Genomic DNA, 17,796 nt, shown 5'->3' with positions numbered 1-17,796 from the left:
AAAATATATGAACTCTATATTGTTATGAATTTGCCCAGCTGGATGAGCTGAATTCACTGCATGTGCAGTCCCAGTGCAATTAAAGGGATTGTGGTCTTGCTCTCTGTGTCCCGCCTAATTATTTCAGCAGCAGCGTCCATATGTCTGTATGCCCTCCTTCCTCCCCCATAACATGAAACCGGAGTATCCCCCATGTGCCTGAAATCCAGATATAGAAGAGGTTTGGGCCCATCGTGTCTCCTAATTCCCCCAAAAGGCAGGGGGATAGGATAACACCCTTCAAGTCCCTTTTTTCACCTCTAACATAGAGATAGCAAGAGCTCAAGGCCCAACATCTCCACCTACTGCCAGAAAACAATCAAACCGAAATAACTATTTGCTTCATTTTTGTATTATTTATTATAGAAAGTTTACATCTTTGATTCATGAAACAGAGCAGAATAAAAGCTTCCCTTAACCAGTCCACAGCTTGGCCAAAGAATCAACACAGCTTATAAAGGTCAGGATGAGCGCACAAAGGTACAATGTGGAGGGATCTATGGCCTCTTCAACCATTAAGCGCCTGGCGTCTAGAATCTTCTCTTCCCTGGAGGTGGCTTCCTGTTCACAAAGGCAGTTAAGTTTTCAGGATGTCCACAATGAATACTGATGACATAGATTTGGATGCAAATCAACTCATGAACATTTATTGAGGATATCTTGAAAAGCTGACTGAGTGTGGTTCCCCCCAGGACAGGTTTGGAATTCTCTGGGCCATCTATTGCTGAGTCTTTCGCTCAGTGCTTCTCACCCACTCCTTGGGCACAACCAGCCATTTGGGTTTTCACGATATCCACGATGAATATGCATGAGAGAGATTTGCATGCCTAGCCTCCTTTAACTTTTGACAGAACTCAGGGATTTACATTAAAAATAAACATGAATATAGTAGAAAAGAAGTCCATAATAAATATGGGAAAGAGATCTCTCTCATGCTTAGGCGTTGTGGATATCCTGAAACCCTGACTAGATTAAGGAGTACTGCTTTTGAGGGTCATGGGTGATAGTAAGAGTACCTGCAAAAGAAGTGGAGAGAGATCCATCAACAGCTGCCATGGGAAGGGGCTCTTTGGGGAGTCAATGGAGGGCATTCTGAGACTGGTGGGGAAATCATGAAGTCAGTTACTGATCTGGGATGTACTGGTTTTTGAAAAGGAAATGAAAACATGCCACACAAGAACAATAATGGGGCTCGCAGAAACAGCACCCCACAGATGGGGAAAAAACATCTGCAGTAAGACTATGTCCAAGAAATCCCTGATGAGATCCAGATAGGAAGAACTAAGAGACTATTAACCACCTGAGATCTTTCTATATTAGCTCACAAACACCAGAAGGAATCATTTTTCCAGATTTGGGCACCATGGCAGGTTTTAAAAAATTAAAATATTCTGCATTTGGGAGAGAATCAACCCTGAATCTTGAGAGGTATAGTTTCCTAGAATTTCCCTTTGGAGTCACGGGCTGGCACAACAGGGCAGCAGCTGAGCCTGTGCTGCTTTTGCCCCATTGCCTTGCCGTTGCAATCTGTCTTGTGAAAAGGGCTCCGCCTTAGCTTGGTTTTGATCACCCCTTTAATCTCATTTGGTTTCTTTTCAGCTAGAACCATCCACTATCTGCGTACCATCTCATCCCCACCACTCCAGAACCACCAATGGTGAATTTTCACCTGTGAATAATATCCCAGTGTAACATTCCACGGCAGGCAGAAGCAGTCATTCCTGTCACTGCTACCAACATAGAGCACCTTAAATATTTTACATTGTTGATCTCAGGTGCCCACTTCTAAAACGTTCAGCCTTCTCTCCGGGTTGTTCACTCCTTGAGTCTCTGAAAGTTGGAGGTGTTCAAAAAATATTGACAAACCTGAGCAGGAGGGAGTCCAGCATTCTCCAAAGCTCTTTTTTTTAACATGAATTCGAGGTTGCACAATCAATGGAAAGCTCCTACTAAGTTTCACATAATTGAGGCCTTTGTGCATTCTCTCGTTTTCTCCTCACTCCAGACGGTCACACATCTGTCTTCCCTAATTTACAGGCACCAAGAAACAAAGATGGCCACCTTTGCCGCCCCATGATCGTCAGCCTCTTTACTTTCCTTTACATTGAAAGCTTGAGGATAAGTTTGGAGGATATTTAATCCATGAATGAAGCATCAGAAAAACAAATTGAGAAGATTGTTTTTGCCTTCTCATAATTTGAATTTCGAAACCTTTGTCATTCAGCTGATGGTAGGTGAATTAAAAAAAAGACCCAGACAATGCAGATCTAAATGTCCATTCAGCTCATCCAACAGAGGTTCTTAAGACTATAATTGACGTGACGGTTACCCAGATGGAGGAGGGAAAAATTTAAAAGGAAATTGGAGGAAAAAAAGGATTTAGTTGCAGTGCTCCCTGTCTACACTCTCAGTTTCCAAGATACGAGGGTATCAGCCAGCCAACCTCCCCAGCCCCAGCCATTTCTCCCCCTTTGGGGTCTATTTTGCTCCACTCGTAAAGATCTTTGAGAAACCGTAAAAATTACAGCTTTATCTAAAGTGACATTCTTTATCTGGTTCTATGTTTGTGATTATAAAGCTTTTCTCCATGTCGAAAAAGATCTGGACAGTGATCCGGAATCACTGTGTCTATTTCCAGGTGAGATGGTTCTGAAAGAGTCTCAGAAAAGGGGTGAATGCAATTATTCATCCCTGGGCTTTTCTTTCGAAAGCAGTTATTCCAGTCCCCTTCTACCTCCACCTCTCTTACCATGTGCAACAGCCATCAGATGCCTGGCTGGGACCGGGTCACCCTTGCCTTCTGACACAAGGCCCAAGGCTAAGGTAGGAAGAGTGACGGGACAGTCACAGAGGCAGCAGATGACGAACCCACTGTTATAGCATTACCTCTCCTTCCTCCTCCTCATCCCCACACAGATCCGTACAGCGGAGTTCCAAGTCCACCAGCATCTGCTGAATGTTTTCAGCAGTGTGCTTAGCAAACTCCATCTCATCATCCAGTTCTGTGTCGGTGTCAGCGGGGGGCGGGGGCGTAGGCGTTCCCTCGGGGATGGGGGTCAGGCTCTTGCTGCCCTCCATTTGCACCGTACAGCTACTGTTCTGCTGATTCCAGGTCTCGACAACCAGATGGACCACAGACTGGCAGTCTGGTGGAAGTTCCTTGCTAGTCATGTTTCGGCTGCCATCACGGAAGCTGGCAAGGGGCGGGCGTAGATGTACCCCAGACTGAGTGGAACCCTCAATGGCCTTCTGGAGCTGGATGTAAGGAAAAGAAGGAAAAATCCAGAGATTACAGCACATTCCCCTGGGGGGGGGGGGGGAGGGTTCTATTCCTAACAGGCTCACAATATAGGGGGAGCAGATGGGTGTTGTATCCGGCTGTCTTGTGATCTGCCTGCCTCTCTGTATCTTTCTCCTTCATCCCTGTGTCTCAGTTCGATTATGCCCCTGCCTTCCTTTACAAACCACAGGCTACAGTAGAGACCTCTGTAGTCTCCTGGATTTGCCACATAACATACTTAAAACTATGCTCTATCATACTAGTGAGGTCATGGCTTTAGGCCTCCAGGGTCAAGAATTTCCCAGTCATTGGCTCTCCCTTTGGGAGATCCTGGAGAGGGGATTTCACTTACATGAATACTCAGGGTAGGGGCAAATGGGAGAAAAAGATGCCTGCCTCTTACCTCAGCCAGTGCCAAAACTCCCTTCAGCTTTCCGATGCTCGTGACATAGGCATGGCTGATCCCCAGCAGGGAGAAAAGAGTGTGCATCTAGGAAAGAGAACACTCAGTCAACCAAGGCTTCATCTCCCCCGTTCTTTTCCATTTTTTGCACATCCATGTACTACAATAATGTCTCAACATCAGCTCACTGTGATTTCAGAGACAAAGAAATAGACAGACTGAGAGAGCAGGGCAAGTCTCACCACATGATCCCTTCCCATTACACTCACTTTGTGCAGTGATGTCCTTTCCACCATCTGAAAAGGAGATGGGTCAATGCGACAGCTATCAAAACAGACGAGCTTCTCCAATTCCTCTTCCTCCCAAATCCGAATCTAAAGCCCCCAGGGGGAGAAAAACCAACATTGATTTAAAAGAGCCTGATCCAGTGAGAGCTTGTGGCAGAGGTGGGATTGGGAGGTGGATCTGCAAGTGAATGACTCCATGCTGAAGATCATTTTGTAAGAGATGGTGGGAGAAGTGGGATTGGGAACTAGATCTGCAAGTACTGAAGGGTCTTGTTGAGATATCACACCTTTCCTGAAATGGTATATTGCATTTCCTTGAGTTGATAAATACAGTACAAGTATTTACTGTGCTCTGAAGGTCTAGAGCAGGGGTAGGCCATTCCGGTTCTCGAGAGCCCCAGGCAGGTCAGGTTTTCAGAATATCTACAATGAATATTCATGAGATAGATACGCATACCAAGGAGGGATTGCATGCCATTCTATCTCATGCACATTCATTGTGGATATCCCAAAAACCTGACCTGCCCGGGGCTCTTAAGGATCGGAATTGCCTACCCCTACTCTAGAGCATCTTCCTTTCAAAATGTGCCAGGATTTTAAGACCACTCTGTTGGAAAAGGAAAAGATTTATGGACCCTGGGTCCACTCAGGCAGAGCCTATCAATTATTTAGGACTCAAAAGAGCATTACGCTAATGGGAACAGAAGTGATGGAGGGGATGTGGGAAGACTGGGGGGGGGGGGGTGGCACAGAGTCTGGAAAATGATCTACCTGCACAGCCTTCCAGAACAAATTTCTGCAAATGCCCAAGTCCCCTCCAAAATAGCAGCCTCAAAGTCCCTCTGCAGTGCAAGGAAGCCCACCACAAGCTCAACATACAGGCGTTCTCTCACTCTCTCTCTCTGCCCTACCACAGACCTCACACCCACACACACCCAGGGACAAACTTCATCTAAAAAGAGGACATGTCCGGGGTTTCTCGGACATTGGTAACCCTATATATTTCCGATGCCTAGGGTCCTTGCAGAATCACGGTCAGTGATGCTGAAGTCCGGCACTGCCCCTAAACATACCCACTTGAGGGCTTTGGCACAGACCCAGGCACTGGTCCTGGATGCCACCTAGCTGCACCTATTTTTTTAAATTGTTTTTTAACGGCGTGATCAATTATTGCACCACTTAAACCCAATTAAAGCTACTACTACTGTTTATCATTTCTATAGCGCTGAAAGGTGTACACAGCACTGTACATTTAATATTCAATAGACAGTCCCTGCTCAGAAGAGCTTACAATCTAATATGGACAGACAGACAGGACATCTCAGGGCTGGGGAGCTTCTGGTAGAAGGAATGATACAACAGGTTTAGGTATCTAAGAGTGAGTGGGAGTTAAGTTAGGCAGTTTGATTTCAGTTGAGATGTACACATGTATTTTAGAAAACACAAGGAAAGGCAATTGCAAACAGGTACGGGCGCCATGAGAGTGCAAAGGTGCCTTTAATGGCAATTATATGGTAATGCACTCTGCACTAGGGGTATCAGACGTCTGGGAAAACCCGGACATGTCCTGTCCAGATGCCTGGATGGACTTTCCAAAACCCAATAGTTTGTCCGGGTTTTGGAAAGCCCTGACCTCCCGGCTGCGTCTGGAAGGCCTCTGAGCAGGCACAGATGATGTCACATGCATCCGCGCATGCTCAGGGACTATCCAGACGTGGCACGGAGGTCAGAAAGCAGAGACGAAACTTTGTGGGGGCGGGGCATGTGTCCGGGTTTCTCCAGACAAAAATGTGGTAACCCTACTCTGCCCCATTCTGTAAGTGCGCACAAGGATCATCCATGTGTCCATCTTGTAGAATGCAAAGGGGGCACACTGAAGCGTATTTGCCCCATGATTCCATTCTAGAATTGGAACGCGCCGTGCTACATTGGGGAGCCCAAAAGGAGGCGATGTTTTATAGAATTTCCCCCATAATTAGCAAGTCTATAAAGGAGGCATCAAGATGCAATGCGCTGATGCTAATTCTGTAACAACATCTGGGCGCAGAATAGGCATATAAGTAAGGGTCCCACCCATCCGCTCCCATGTACCTCCCCCTTACACCTGCATCTGCTTAGCACCCAATGCTAATATTCTAAGGGGGTCAATATTTAAAGTGATTTGACCAGCAAAAAACAGCTCCAGGCCACTTAAATCCACTGCTCAGGGCTAACCGCTACTTTTCAGCAGCACAGAACTCAAAACTGGCTATTTGGGGGAGGGGGGCATTCCAGGGGCATAATCAGCACTTAACCAAGTAAGATATCCGGGTTTAACGATGGCAGAGGCCAGCAAAACACTGATCTGTCACTGACTGAATATTAGGCCCTATAATTTCATTGTGCAAATGGCACAAAGGTGAGGGGGATGGAGAACCTTGTCAAATTTACACTCTCTCTGGAGCAGCTGCTTGTGATCTTGGACAGGGCACTTGTTCCCCCCAATGCCCCAGGGACATTAGATAGATTGTGAGCCCACTGGGACAGATAGGGAAAAATGCTTGAATACCTGAATTAATTCATGTAAACCATTCTGAGCTCCCCTGGGAAAAGTGAATGAATAAATAAATGATCTGTGCCCCATCAGGGGTCATTTCATAAGCCTATTCTACCAAAAGCCTTTTATAAAACACCCTGTTTTGTTTCTTCTCCGACTTACCTCTTCTGGGGTCATAGTATCAAGAACTTCAGTCAAGTCCTGTGGGAAGGACACAGCAGAGAGAAGATCTGAAGCAATATTTGATAGATATCGGCACACTAATCAGTTTCAAATGAAGTGAGTTCACCAAATAACACACAAGCCCCAGAGTGAACGCACAGCTGACAAAGCTGCTTCCTAGCTGCCTCCACAGAGAGCTGGGCAGCCTTTTTTTTACCCTTATAGGGTCTGGGGAGAGATCCAGCGCAGTTTAAGAGACACAGAGGAGTTGATACTGAAAGTCATGCGGTAGAGCTGGCTTCTGCTGCGAGACTCATGAGAAAATATTCCAGAGCAATGCAGTAATATAAATAGTAAGATACAAATTCAAGCATGGAGAACTTGGGTGCTAGTAAGGAAAGCCTGACAGATACGTACGCACAAAGGCAGCTTTACCACGCATAAGAACCAGAATGTTGTTCTCATAAATATCAGCCTCACCAAAATGTCATGTACATAAAACTTTTATCATGTACTGTGTGCTCATGTGTACTGTACAAATGGGGGTGAATGCCTTTCTGCATCAACCCCAGAAAGAGACAGGGTTACAAGGAGAAAGGAGCCTTAGGAGGAGAGAATAAAACTTGGATAGAGATAGGACCAAATGTGAAAGATGTCAGTTCTGTCTAAGGGTGACGCGCTGCCCTCCCTTCCAAACACAAGTCTCCAAGGCTGGCTCTCACCTCAGCAGAATTCTCCAGCTCTTGCAACTCAGAGGAACAGCAAAGAAGCCTCCGGATCGAAGTGTAGACAGTCTGAAGGAAAGTCCTCTCTGGGAGGGGGGAGGCCAGACCAGGTATTCAGCAAAAGAAAAAGACACAGAATTAGGAAAGATTTTCAAATGGGTTGAAGGCTTCACGATTGCTCCCATTCTATCAATTCAGTCACATAGAATGCTTGAAAGAGAGATGGAGGGAGGAAGGAATCCAAACCTAGTCACCATCCCTGTGCAATCTACCCAGTAGCCAAAAGATGGCACCATTGCTTCAGAAATAGAATAATTTGTGTTCAGCTTAATGCTTCATAGATTAAAATGCAGGATTGACCACATTACTTTACAAGCTGGTGGCAAAAAGAAGTCACCTGAATGGTTGAGTGGAAATGAGATTTTAGAAGTGATTTACTGCTGCCCCCACTAAACTAGCATCCCCTGCAGCAAGAGATTGGGGTGTGGGGAGGTTAGGTGACAGCATGTCCATACCTGGCATTGCTTGGAAAACGAGAGGCTCTTCTAGTTTGTGGGGTGTCACAGGCCCATTAGGCTTCTTCAGAGGGTTTGGGTTCTGCAAGACAGTTGGAGGCAGCTTTGAAATCTGAAAAGAGATGAGGAAATGGTTACTTTGCATTCTCATCATCCCCTTAATTGGCGTCCTTACGGTGTCCTGTCTTTCCATAGGGCTACAGTTTATACATTTCAAGCTCTAGATTTATTTCTCCTTTTAATGAATTCCCACCTCTCTGTCCCTCCCACTCTCATGTTATTTCCCTCTGTTCTCATCCAGCTTTTTATACCTTGACCCCATGTCAATTCTTTTAGCACTCAATTTCATGCTCTGTCTCCCTCATTTCTTTCCACCTCTCTGGCATCTGCATTCTTCTCTTCGATCCTTCATGTCCTGCTCTCCCTGTTTCTCCTCTCTTTGAATTTTCTTTCCTTCCTCCAATTAGGGCACAGTTACCTCAGTCTTCCCATTCCCTTCTTCTGTCATCTCATCTTCATCAATGAAAGCAAAGGAGTTGCGCTTCCTCTTGGTCCCCATGGAGCCTGGGCCTCTCCCTACCCGCTGCCTCTGACCGTTGTAGGGTGCCTCCTCCAGCTTCTGCTGTATCTCCTGTACCATGTGCAAGCGACGTTCCTGGCTGAGCAGCCGGTGGAGAAGGCCCTGCACCTCCGACCGTTCAATGGAGCCCAGGAGGACCATGGACTCTGCAAGAAGACACAAGATTGCCATGAGGAGAGACGATCAAAGAAATGTGCTACTGTGATATTTAAAATCCCCTTTGGTTCCTGTTTCCTTCAATTCTCATAAACCATCTAACTTCAGGAGTTCTCAGAAATATAAACTTGATGTTCCTACTGTTAAGAGAATAAAAACGATGACTAATTTCTGTCGATCTTTTACTTGCAAAAATTTGGAATAAGCTTCCATCTGCAGTCAGACTTCTTTCTCATTTATCAATCTTTTGGAAAGTGCTGAAAACTTACTTATTTCAGAAATTTCTGACTGATTCCTCTGCTTCAAACTAACAACTATAGAAGCTAAGGTTTTGTCCAACTCCTTATATACACTGTTAATATTTTGTTAACCGAGCCAAGCCCTGTTGGAGGGATGAATCGGTATATAAAACCAAAGATTGGATTGGATTGGATTGGAAAGAAAAAGAGCTAAAAGACATGCAACATCCTTGTCCATTCTCCCTCCCCACCTTCCAAATTTGAGATAATGAGAGATTTGTTTCCTTGGTCAGTTGCCCTTAAAGCAAAGTTTAGTGAGAATTGATTCTGCTCTTGGTCTGGAGTCCTCTCCTCAAAACCACACCTGGCTTCTAATCTCTTATTGAATGGAGATCTTTACAGGACTATTGCAGTTATCTGGGTCTCGCCACGTCTGGGTAGGTAGAACCGATGTTTCAGCCATCATGCTGTGGCTTTCTTCAGGGTGTGCATGATGGCTGAAATGCCAGTTCTACCTATCCAGACGTGGCGAGACCCAGACAACTGCAACAATTATGACACCAGCCCCGGAAGCTAAAACAAACATCTTTACAGGGATTTTTAAAATTTGTTTATGAACTGTGAAAGGCATCAACTGTTTTGGGCTTAGTGCCATTGATTCTTCTGCATAGGTTAGGAAGTCACAAATCACCTCACCTGAAGAGATTTGGAAGGACTACAAAAATCTAACGGGTCTCATTTGGGTGTAAAAATGTCAACAGAGAAAGGGTAAGGCTTCAAAAATGTCAAACCAAATTAAAAAAAATATATATATATCAAAAATCACCACCACATCGTGGGATTCACACTGTGAGGGCAAAACTGCAAATCCATCCCTTGTGAAGTCATCTGGAAAGCCAGCAATGTGACCTGAATCCAGAGTCTCAGGTTCATGGGCTCCATCTCACTCCATACCTGCTGAGTCCACGAGGGGCAGCGTTTTCAGGGTGCACTCCTGCAGTATTGTTTGGAGGTCCCGGTATTTGCAGTTAGCAGCTATAAACTTCACATCACGTACCATGATGTCTTCCACAAAGATGTTGTACTTACTGCAAATATAAGATAGCACTTAATTCAACATAAAAGAGAGAGAGCAACCAGAAAAATCTAAGGAGCCGCACTTGGTACCAGATGATAAGCCCCTGGGAGTTCACGGGAGGACATGCAATTCAAATTCTGCTTTTCACATATGTTACTGGCAGCAATGTCCTTCCTAGTTGGATGTGAAGAGGAAGTTCTCTCACTGGCTATCTCCATCATTGTCTTCTTATTCTCTGCTGCATTATAGACCCTGGTTTAAGCTCCATCTCATTCTCTAATCGGACCTGTCTCTCATTCCCTCCTCTCGTGCCCTCCAGACTCACCTAATGTGGCTCCAGCTGAGGTCTGGGAGGTAGGGCAGCTTCTTCACCTGGATGATGCTGTCATAGAGACTTGGCTGAAGACTTTGGGCCACCATGTTAGCCAGGATAACAGCCACCATCATGGGAAGGATGTGGGAGATCTGACCTGTGAGCTCAAAGCAGATCACCGCTGTGGAGACTGTGTGCGTCACCGCCCCAGTCAAGGCTGCTGCTCCTGTGATGTGATGCACAGAGGAATGAGTGAGAAGAGCGAAAAATAAAAAGAGGAGGGGAAGGGTAAGAGGCAAGCTAAGTCATAAAGAGGGATGAGGGAGACTGGCAAACAGACTCACCAATGACAGCGTAGCCTCCTGGTAAGATTTTGTAGATAATCCCATCAAAGAGGATGCCATTGGGAAAGAATGTGGCCATCACTTCCCCTACTGTCCGACCAAAGGCAGCCCCTGAAACCATAAACGGCAAAGAGTGGGGCGTCTCTGACCACTCCAGTACAGCAGAGAAGGGAAGGGGAGCCCCTGAATCCGGACACAGCAGACCCCCACCAGGAAGAGAGGGAGGTGGAATCCTCCAAGTCCAGTTAAGATTTTGCACCATGAGGTCCCAGGGACCCTGCAATGGGGAGATAGGACCCTTTGAGCCTGGCTGGGTTTTCCTGCCTCCTGAAGCTTTTGGTGTAGTCTGACAGTCAGGAAAGGATATAATCGGCTCGAGTACTGTCTAGCTTGGCAAAAAGAGAGGCACATAGACTGAGAAGCACTCTGAGACTTTACTTCCAGCCCAGAGCCTGAGAGAGGCAAGCAGACTGCAAAATGAGCCAGGAGGAGAAATACTGCAGGAATGTCAGACTATCCCCCATCCTTCCCTGAGACCCTGAACTGCCACAGATTCTCAGTCTATACCCAAAGCTGCAGCCTTCATTCGGTCCAGACTCCTTGCTGAGCCCTGGTCAGGTCAGTGCATGACATATGCAGCTGTTCTATTGAATAAAATCTAACTAAGGTGTTTGAAAACAGTCTCAGTGGGTGATCTGCTGCGGGAAGATTTAAACTATCTCCTTGAGCGCTATGCATTCCCAGGGCATTCCCAAGTGCCTCTTCTAAGCAATGGAGGAAGAAATGGAAGGAACCATGGTAAATGTGGAGGCCACAGGACATATATAGGGTTACCAGTCGTCCGGATTTCCCCAGACATGTTCGGATGGCTTTTCAAAACCCAGCACTTTGTCCGGGTTTTGAAAAGCTTCTGACGTCGGTTGGCATGTGGAGATGCCATCCTGACGCACAAATAGGTTAAAGGGGGTGAAGGGCAGGGGCAGGGCTGGAAGCGTGACATGGGCGGAACTGGGTGAGATTGGGGGCGTGGGCTGTGTCCGGATTTTCCTTCAGGAAAATCTGGTAACCCTAGACATATAGAAATTGCTGAAATCTCTCTGAGATAGTGTATCCCTGTCTCTCTCATTTAAGTATCTGCCTTTCCTCTTTCTCTTCCTCTGGATACGATCTCAGTTAACGTATGAGTACCTGCCGATTTTGCCCTGTGGGAATACTCACCGAGGATGAAGACTGGCATAAAAGCTCCACACGGGATGGGCATGGTTGTGGCAATAACAGACATCCAGAACTGGGAAAGAAGGCAAGAGAGAGCAAGTTGGCAGGTCTGTTCATCTATCTCATCCGACAACACAGGTGGGGGAAAGCCTGCAGTCTTCCAGGTAATAAGGAATGTGCTACAGGGGAAGACCCCAACTGCATGGTGAAGTTTAGGCCCTGGCTTACTGGTAAAAAGTCTCATCTTGGGGTGCAATGTAGGTTAGGGCCTCTGTTTAAGGTTGCAGGGTACAGGAAAGTCCCAGAATGGAGTTTAGCCTAGGTGAAAGCTCTAGTTTGGGGATTCAGTGTCAGGAAAGACCCTCAGCCTGGGATGTGATTTAGGAAAAGCCCCTAGTTTAGAATGCACTAAGTTTCTTACTTTCATGATGAAAAAGAGAACGAGGATGACAAAGACGCTGACTTTTGGGTGGATCCACACTGCCGACCTGCTCAGGATTTGTGAGTTCCCTACATGTTTCGTCCAGGTGTAGTTATCAAACAAGGAGCTAATACAGTCTCGAGGCATCAGCTGAGTCAAGACGGGGAACAGAATGTAAGATTCAGAGAAACTCTCTGCAACATTTTACCTCATAACATTCCTTTGATTCCCTTCTGTCCACACAGTCCCAAAATGCCCTTCTGGAAGCTTCTATTCTCCCTAACTCCCTCCCATGATGTCTCTCCCTCTGCTCCCCAAGATGCCTTCTCCTATCTGACTCTTCCCATGATACCCCTGTCCTTACCCACTGCTCCCTCATGATGTTTCCTCCCTGATCCTTCCCATGAAGCCCTTCTTCATACTCCCTGCTTCACCATGATGACCCTTCCACCTTCCATGATGCTTCTCTCCATGCCTTCCCATGAGGCCCCCTCCATGACCCTTTCTCCTTGACCCTTCCTGTGATGTCCCATCCATGGCTCCCCTTCCTAAGCCTTTCATAATGCCCCCTTCTCCCTGATTTTTCCTGTGATGCCCCCTTCCACCTAGAGGGAAGACATCTTACCTCTCCTGCCATGAACTGTCCAAACCCAGGGGGGAAGGTCAGAGTAGCAATGACAAAGGTTATGACCCCAGGATAGATAAGCCGACTAAAGAAAAAAGGGATAAAAACAAGTGAAAATAATCGCTCAGAGCAAATGTCTTTATTTCAAAAATTTCTTCCCCGCTTAACACCTAAGCGGATTACAATAGAAAACACACACCTTCAGGACATACTCAAAACATATCACAACATATGCTTCCCATATAATAACTAAAACTAGCATAATGCTTCCACATATAGAAGATGAGCATTTTTATGAGCGTTATGCTGGTTTTAGTGATTATGAGCCGTAAAATACAATATTACAGTAGACTAGCAAAAAGCTTTAGCACAAAAAGGTTTTCAATTGCTTCTTAAATAACATTTTCTCTTTGTATAATCTTAAGTATCCTGGCAAAATATTCCATAAATGTGGACCAACGACTGAAATAGCTGTTACTTGGGTTCTCCTATAATATGTTTCATCTAATGCATCAATTATTGAGATCTCAAACTGTTTCAAAAGCTGTCCTAAGTACAAAGAAGTCTCCCCATAAATCACCTGGTGAACAATTGTCTAAATTTTTGTATTCAATTCTCAATTGAATTGGAACCAGTGTAAACCCTTCAGGGCTTTAATACGATCATTCCAGGCTACTCCTGTGATCATACGGGCAAATAATGACCAAATTTCTCTTCCCTACTTCTTATCATTTCTCTGGTGTTGCTAGACATGCTACATGCACCAACAGAGGCCGGACCTTTGTGATCCAGTTCCAGATGATTTTGTCTGCCACGCCGGAGACTGAGGTGACAGAAAGGATGCAAATACGAGGACCCAGCGAGAAATTTCTGCCCTTCTGTATAATTTCCAAATGTCCGTCATGGCCGCTCTTAAAGGGAAAAGACAGCCATCATGGAAGAGGAGGGATATCTCTTGGTATCCTAGCAACCCCCTCTAAGGCAGCAGAACAAACTAGTCTCCTGTCATGCCTCCAAGCTTGCTAGTTCTTGATGCTGTGTTGGGCAACATACTGGTGAGTTATGGCTGTCTAGGATAGCCTGTCCCTGCACTGCGTCTCTTAAAAGAGAAAGATGGATTCCTGCTGTCTCAGCAAAATGTATTTGCAGCTTTAACAAATGGAAAATATTCCTCTAAGCATTCAAGCTGTACAGACACACATATACAAAGATGCACATTCACACTCAAAACCAACCAACAATTCTCCTCTACAAAGAAACACACACATACACTCACTATTTGGTGAGGAAGTGGCTGAGGGTTGGCTGGCCCCGGATGCAGAGCACGACCTGACGGTTTATGTACACAAACAGTGCTCCAAGGAACCCACAGCAAATCCTGGCCAGAGTGAGAAAGAAAAGAAATCAAAAACTTGTGTTTATTACTCGTACCATGCCAATTCAAACTCAGATGTACTCAGGTCACATTCAGTCACTGAAAATGGAACGCAAAGCCCAGGCTGTGTTCTCGGAGATCCATGCTGGGTGACTCATATTGTTTGGTGCACCGGCATTCACAAGTGGCCTTAAGCAATGACATCAGCAGCGTCAAAGGAATACCTCCTAGGCTTTGCCTTTCATTGCCCGAATGTCAGCGTTCACAAGAGCCCCAGGGACACTCACCCAATCACTGCAAAAGCCGGGAGTTCTTGTAGGTCAAAAGGGAACTCCATGCGGAAGTTGGTTCTGAAAAGAGCAGTGATGGTGACTGTAGGGAGGGTGGAAGAAGAGACCATAAGATGGAGATAATTGGGCAGAGTGCGAGAAAAAGAGAGAGGGATATAGGCAAAGGGACACAGGGATTGGGGCAAAGAAACATGATGGAAACAAGGAGCAGAGAGGGGCAGAAAAGTGTAAGAGAGCCTTTAATTACCTGCATCCTTGTTCCAGACTGCCAGCACTCGGAAGATGAAAGCGCTGAAAGTGGCTGCAAAGAACCCTCGCCAATAGTTACGCACGGCAAAATACGTAGATGTTACCTCGATGCTGAACAGGACCCCTGTGGGAAGAAGGCCAAATGCTCTCAGAGAGGGGTTGACTTGGTTTTGAAATTAAAACGCCTCCAAATTCCCAACTTCACAGCTTCCACCCTGCCTCCCAACACACCAACTGGTCATCTCCTCCATGTGAAACTTTTCCCGAACTGCATCAAATAGAAAGCTCTGGAAGCTCCATCCTACAACTGATATCATTACTATGCAATCAGCCAAGTAGCATTATTAGGCAGTGACTTGGGATACTTGCAATGAAAATGAATCCTGAATCTTGTGATCCAGTTCCACTCTGCAGTAGCCAAGTACAGTAATGTGAAAAAGAAGATAAGGTCCATCAAGCCAACAATGTACTTGGCAAGATCTCAAAACAGTAAGCAGTGAATTTTCCCAAGTCCATCTTATTAATGGCTTATGAGCTTTTCTTTCAGGATATTAGCCAAATCCTTTTTAAACCCTGCTAGCCTAATGCTTTTACCACATTCTCTAGCACAAATTCCAGAGTTTAATTACCACTACTACTTACCATTCTATAGCGTGGCTAGACGTAAGCAGTACTGTACATTAATTACACATTGAGTGAAGAAATATTTTATCCGGTTTATTTAAATTTTACTACTTGCATGCCCCCTATTTTTGGGAAAGGTAAACAAGCAAGTCACATCTACCCACTCCACTCCACTCCATATTTTATAGATCTTTATCGTATCTCCCATAAGCTCTCCAAGCTGCTTTAGCCTTTCCTCAGAGGGAAGTCAGCCCATCCCTTTTAGCATTTTCATTGCCCTTCTCTGTACCTTTTCTAATCTTTTCAAAATTTCAAAATACATTTAAAGGCATATTTTTTTCAACAGGCCTTTTTAAATTGACTTGATATGCATTTGGGACTGCAGTCTGCATTTATATATTTTTAATTTGTATTAATTAATTAACTAATTTTTAATTTAATTTTATTAATTTGGATGTTAAAGGATGTTACGCATTAGAAATGTTATTTTTTTTCTATTTAAATGGAGTTCTTTTCATAATTTTGATTGAATAATATTGTAAACCGCTTTGATCCTTTTTGGCTGTATATGCGGTATATAAAGATTTTTAAAAACATAAACATATATCTTTTTTGAGATGCGGCAACAAGAATTGTACACAATATTCGAGGAATAGCCGCACCATGGAGCGATACAAGGACATTGTAACATTTTCAGCTTTGTTTTCCATTCCTTTCCTGATAATTCCTAACATTCGATTTACTTTCTCAGCCACCGCCGCACACGGATCAGAGTGATGGGGAGAAAGGTGGATCAGCAAAAGAAGAAGGGATAGAAGTTAGTCACTTGCCTCCGAGAGGAGTCCCGAAACAGCAGCCCACACCAACAGCACAGCCCACGGTGAGAACATCTGTGTAATAATACGGCTGCTACTGGGGGAGGGGGAGAGAGAGCCAGGAGAAACATAGAGCGGAGAGAGGGAGAAATGAGAAGTAAATGCAGGCAGTAAGGGAGACAGGGGCAGAGGCAAGGAGAGAACAAGAGAGTGAGAGAGAAATGAATGGACAGAGGTTCAAAAAGAAAAAGGGAACAGAGAAGAAAAGTGATGGATAGGATTCAGGGATAGAGAAGAGAGAAAGAGGGGTAGAGAAATATATCATGGAGACAGGGCATAGAAGCATTTAAAAAAAAATGGATCGAAAGGGAAGGAGTAAGGAGTGGACATCAAAACAGAACAAGAGACACACAAAAGATAAGAAGAAAGTGAGTAAAGTAGTTCCCAGTGTGAACCACAGAACTATTCGTGCTGTCACTACACATTGCACCCCCCCCCCCCCCCCTCACATTCACAGCAGAAGCAACTTTCCCGGCACATCAAAGATATTCTTAGAGCTTAGGCCCAATTCAACAGGTGAATCAGTATCAGCAGCATTGTAACTTAGCAAAAAATGAGCAGAAAAGAACCAATCAGCCCATCCAGTCTGCCCAAATCTCTTCTTTTGGGTTTCTACTACAACACATAAGTCAGCCACACCTTTCCCAACTGCCCAGATCTTTTTACCTGGCCTCTTAACTATATTCCCTGCCACTACCGTCTAGATCTTCCTCATTCAGGCTTAATTTTAGGGTTGCAACCATGGCTGCTCAGTGCCTGCATACATCTTTCCCCATTAAGGGGGACAAAACCTAAATAAAAAGGTTCAGCAAGACTCATATAGGTGAAAAACTCCAGGGAAAGAGAGCCAGCGATCACCTGGGTCTGATGGTTATCTTTTGACATTTTGATATAGCAAAGACATTCCCAAATGCATCAGTTCTTTGGCCATCAATATAAAACAAGGGATGTATGGGCTTAGGTTCTAAAATGGGATTCTAACATGTGCCACATCATTTCAAAATATTACAGTTGGCATACCAGTATTGTAAGACGCTGTTCCTTAAGAATTATTCTGGGGAGACAGTATGGGGGGAAAATAGATCAAATCAAATCCAGGATGGAATAGCATAAAAGAATTGGCCCCACAAAGAATCAGACCTAGCCTGAAATTATCTTGACTAGAAGGAAATGACTTAAAAAACGGTTTCAAACCATGACGTCAACAGAAATTCACTTCAAATAATTGAACATTATGGAAAAAGGAAATGACTTCACAGGTGTTTCTGACATCATTTCCTTTTTTAGGCCACGGATGTGGTATCCCTCCTCCTCTGTACATGTGCATTTAACATGTACTAGAGAGCCCCTGCTCAGAAGACGGACAAAGAGGGCATACAGGGGTTGGGGAGTTTCTTGCAGAGAGAATAGTAAGATGGACATAGTTTTTCCAATTCCAGTAAAGTGTTTTCCCCCCACTTTGTGA

The 17,796-nt window shown here is 45.0% G+C and overlaps 1 protein-coding gene across 3 annotated transcripts in view; it reads right to left on the bottom strand.

Annotated features, from left to right (window-relative positions):
• Positions 1–388: 388 nt before the first annotated feature.
• CLCN1 (chloride voltage-gated channel 1) overlaps positions 389–17,796 on the bottom strand; it is a 43,808-nt gene continuing 26,400 nt past the window's right edge. For all 3 annotated transcript variants that reach the window (XM_033925659.1, XM_033925658.1, XM_033925660.1), the window contains 17 exons: positions 16,287–16,365; positions 14,831–14,956; positions 14,581–14,665; positions 14,195–14,296; positions 12,919–13,003; positions 12,294–12,443; positions 11,876–11,945; positions 10,658–10,768; positions 10,326–10,539; positions 9,877–10,010; positions 8,426–8,673; positions 7,948–8,059; positions 7,430–7,518; positions 6,708–6,746; positions 3,992–4,096; positions 3,723–3,809; positions 389–3,294 (listed from right to left, as the gene is read on the bottom strand). In XM_033925659.1, the coding sequence (XP_033781550.1) occupies positions 2,914–3,294; positions 3,723–3,809; positions 3,992–4,096; positions 6,708–6,746; positions 7,430–7,518; positions 7,948–8,059; positions 8,426–8,673; positions 9,877–10,010; positions 10,326–10,539; positions 10,658–10,768; positions 11,876–11,945; positions 12,294–12,443; positions 12,919–13,003; positions 14,195–14,296; positions 14,581–14,665; positions 14,831–14,956; positions 16,287–16,365 (2,217 nt within the window). In that variant the 3' untranslated portion in view covers positions 389–2,913. The remainder of the gene's footprint in view (positions 3,295–3,722; positions 3,810–3,991; positions 4,097–6,707; positions 6,747–7,429; positions 7,519–7,947; positions 8,060–8,425; positions 8,674–9,876; positions 10,011–10,325; positions 10,540–10,657; positions 10,769–11,875; positions 11,946–12,293; positions 12,444–12,918; positions 13,004–14,194; positions 14,297–14,580; positions 14,666–14,830; positions 14,957–16,286; positions 16,366–17,796) is intronic.

Source organism: Geotrypetes seraphini, chromosome 16 (assembly GCF_902459505.1).
Source record: "Geotrypetes seraphini chromosome 16, aGeoSer1.1, whole genome shotgun sequence".
Taxonomy (NCBI): domain Eukaryota; kingdom Metazoa; phylum Chordata; class Amphibia; order Gymnophiona; family Dermophiidae; genus Geotrypetes; species Geotrypetes seraphini.
The sequence above is the reverse complement of the archived record's forward strand: the minus strand, read 5'-3'. Positions and strand labels throughout refer to the sequence as shown.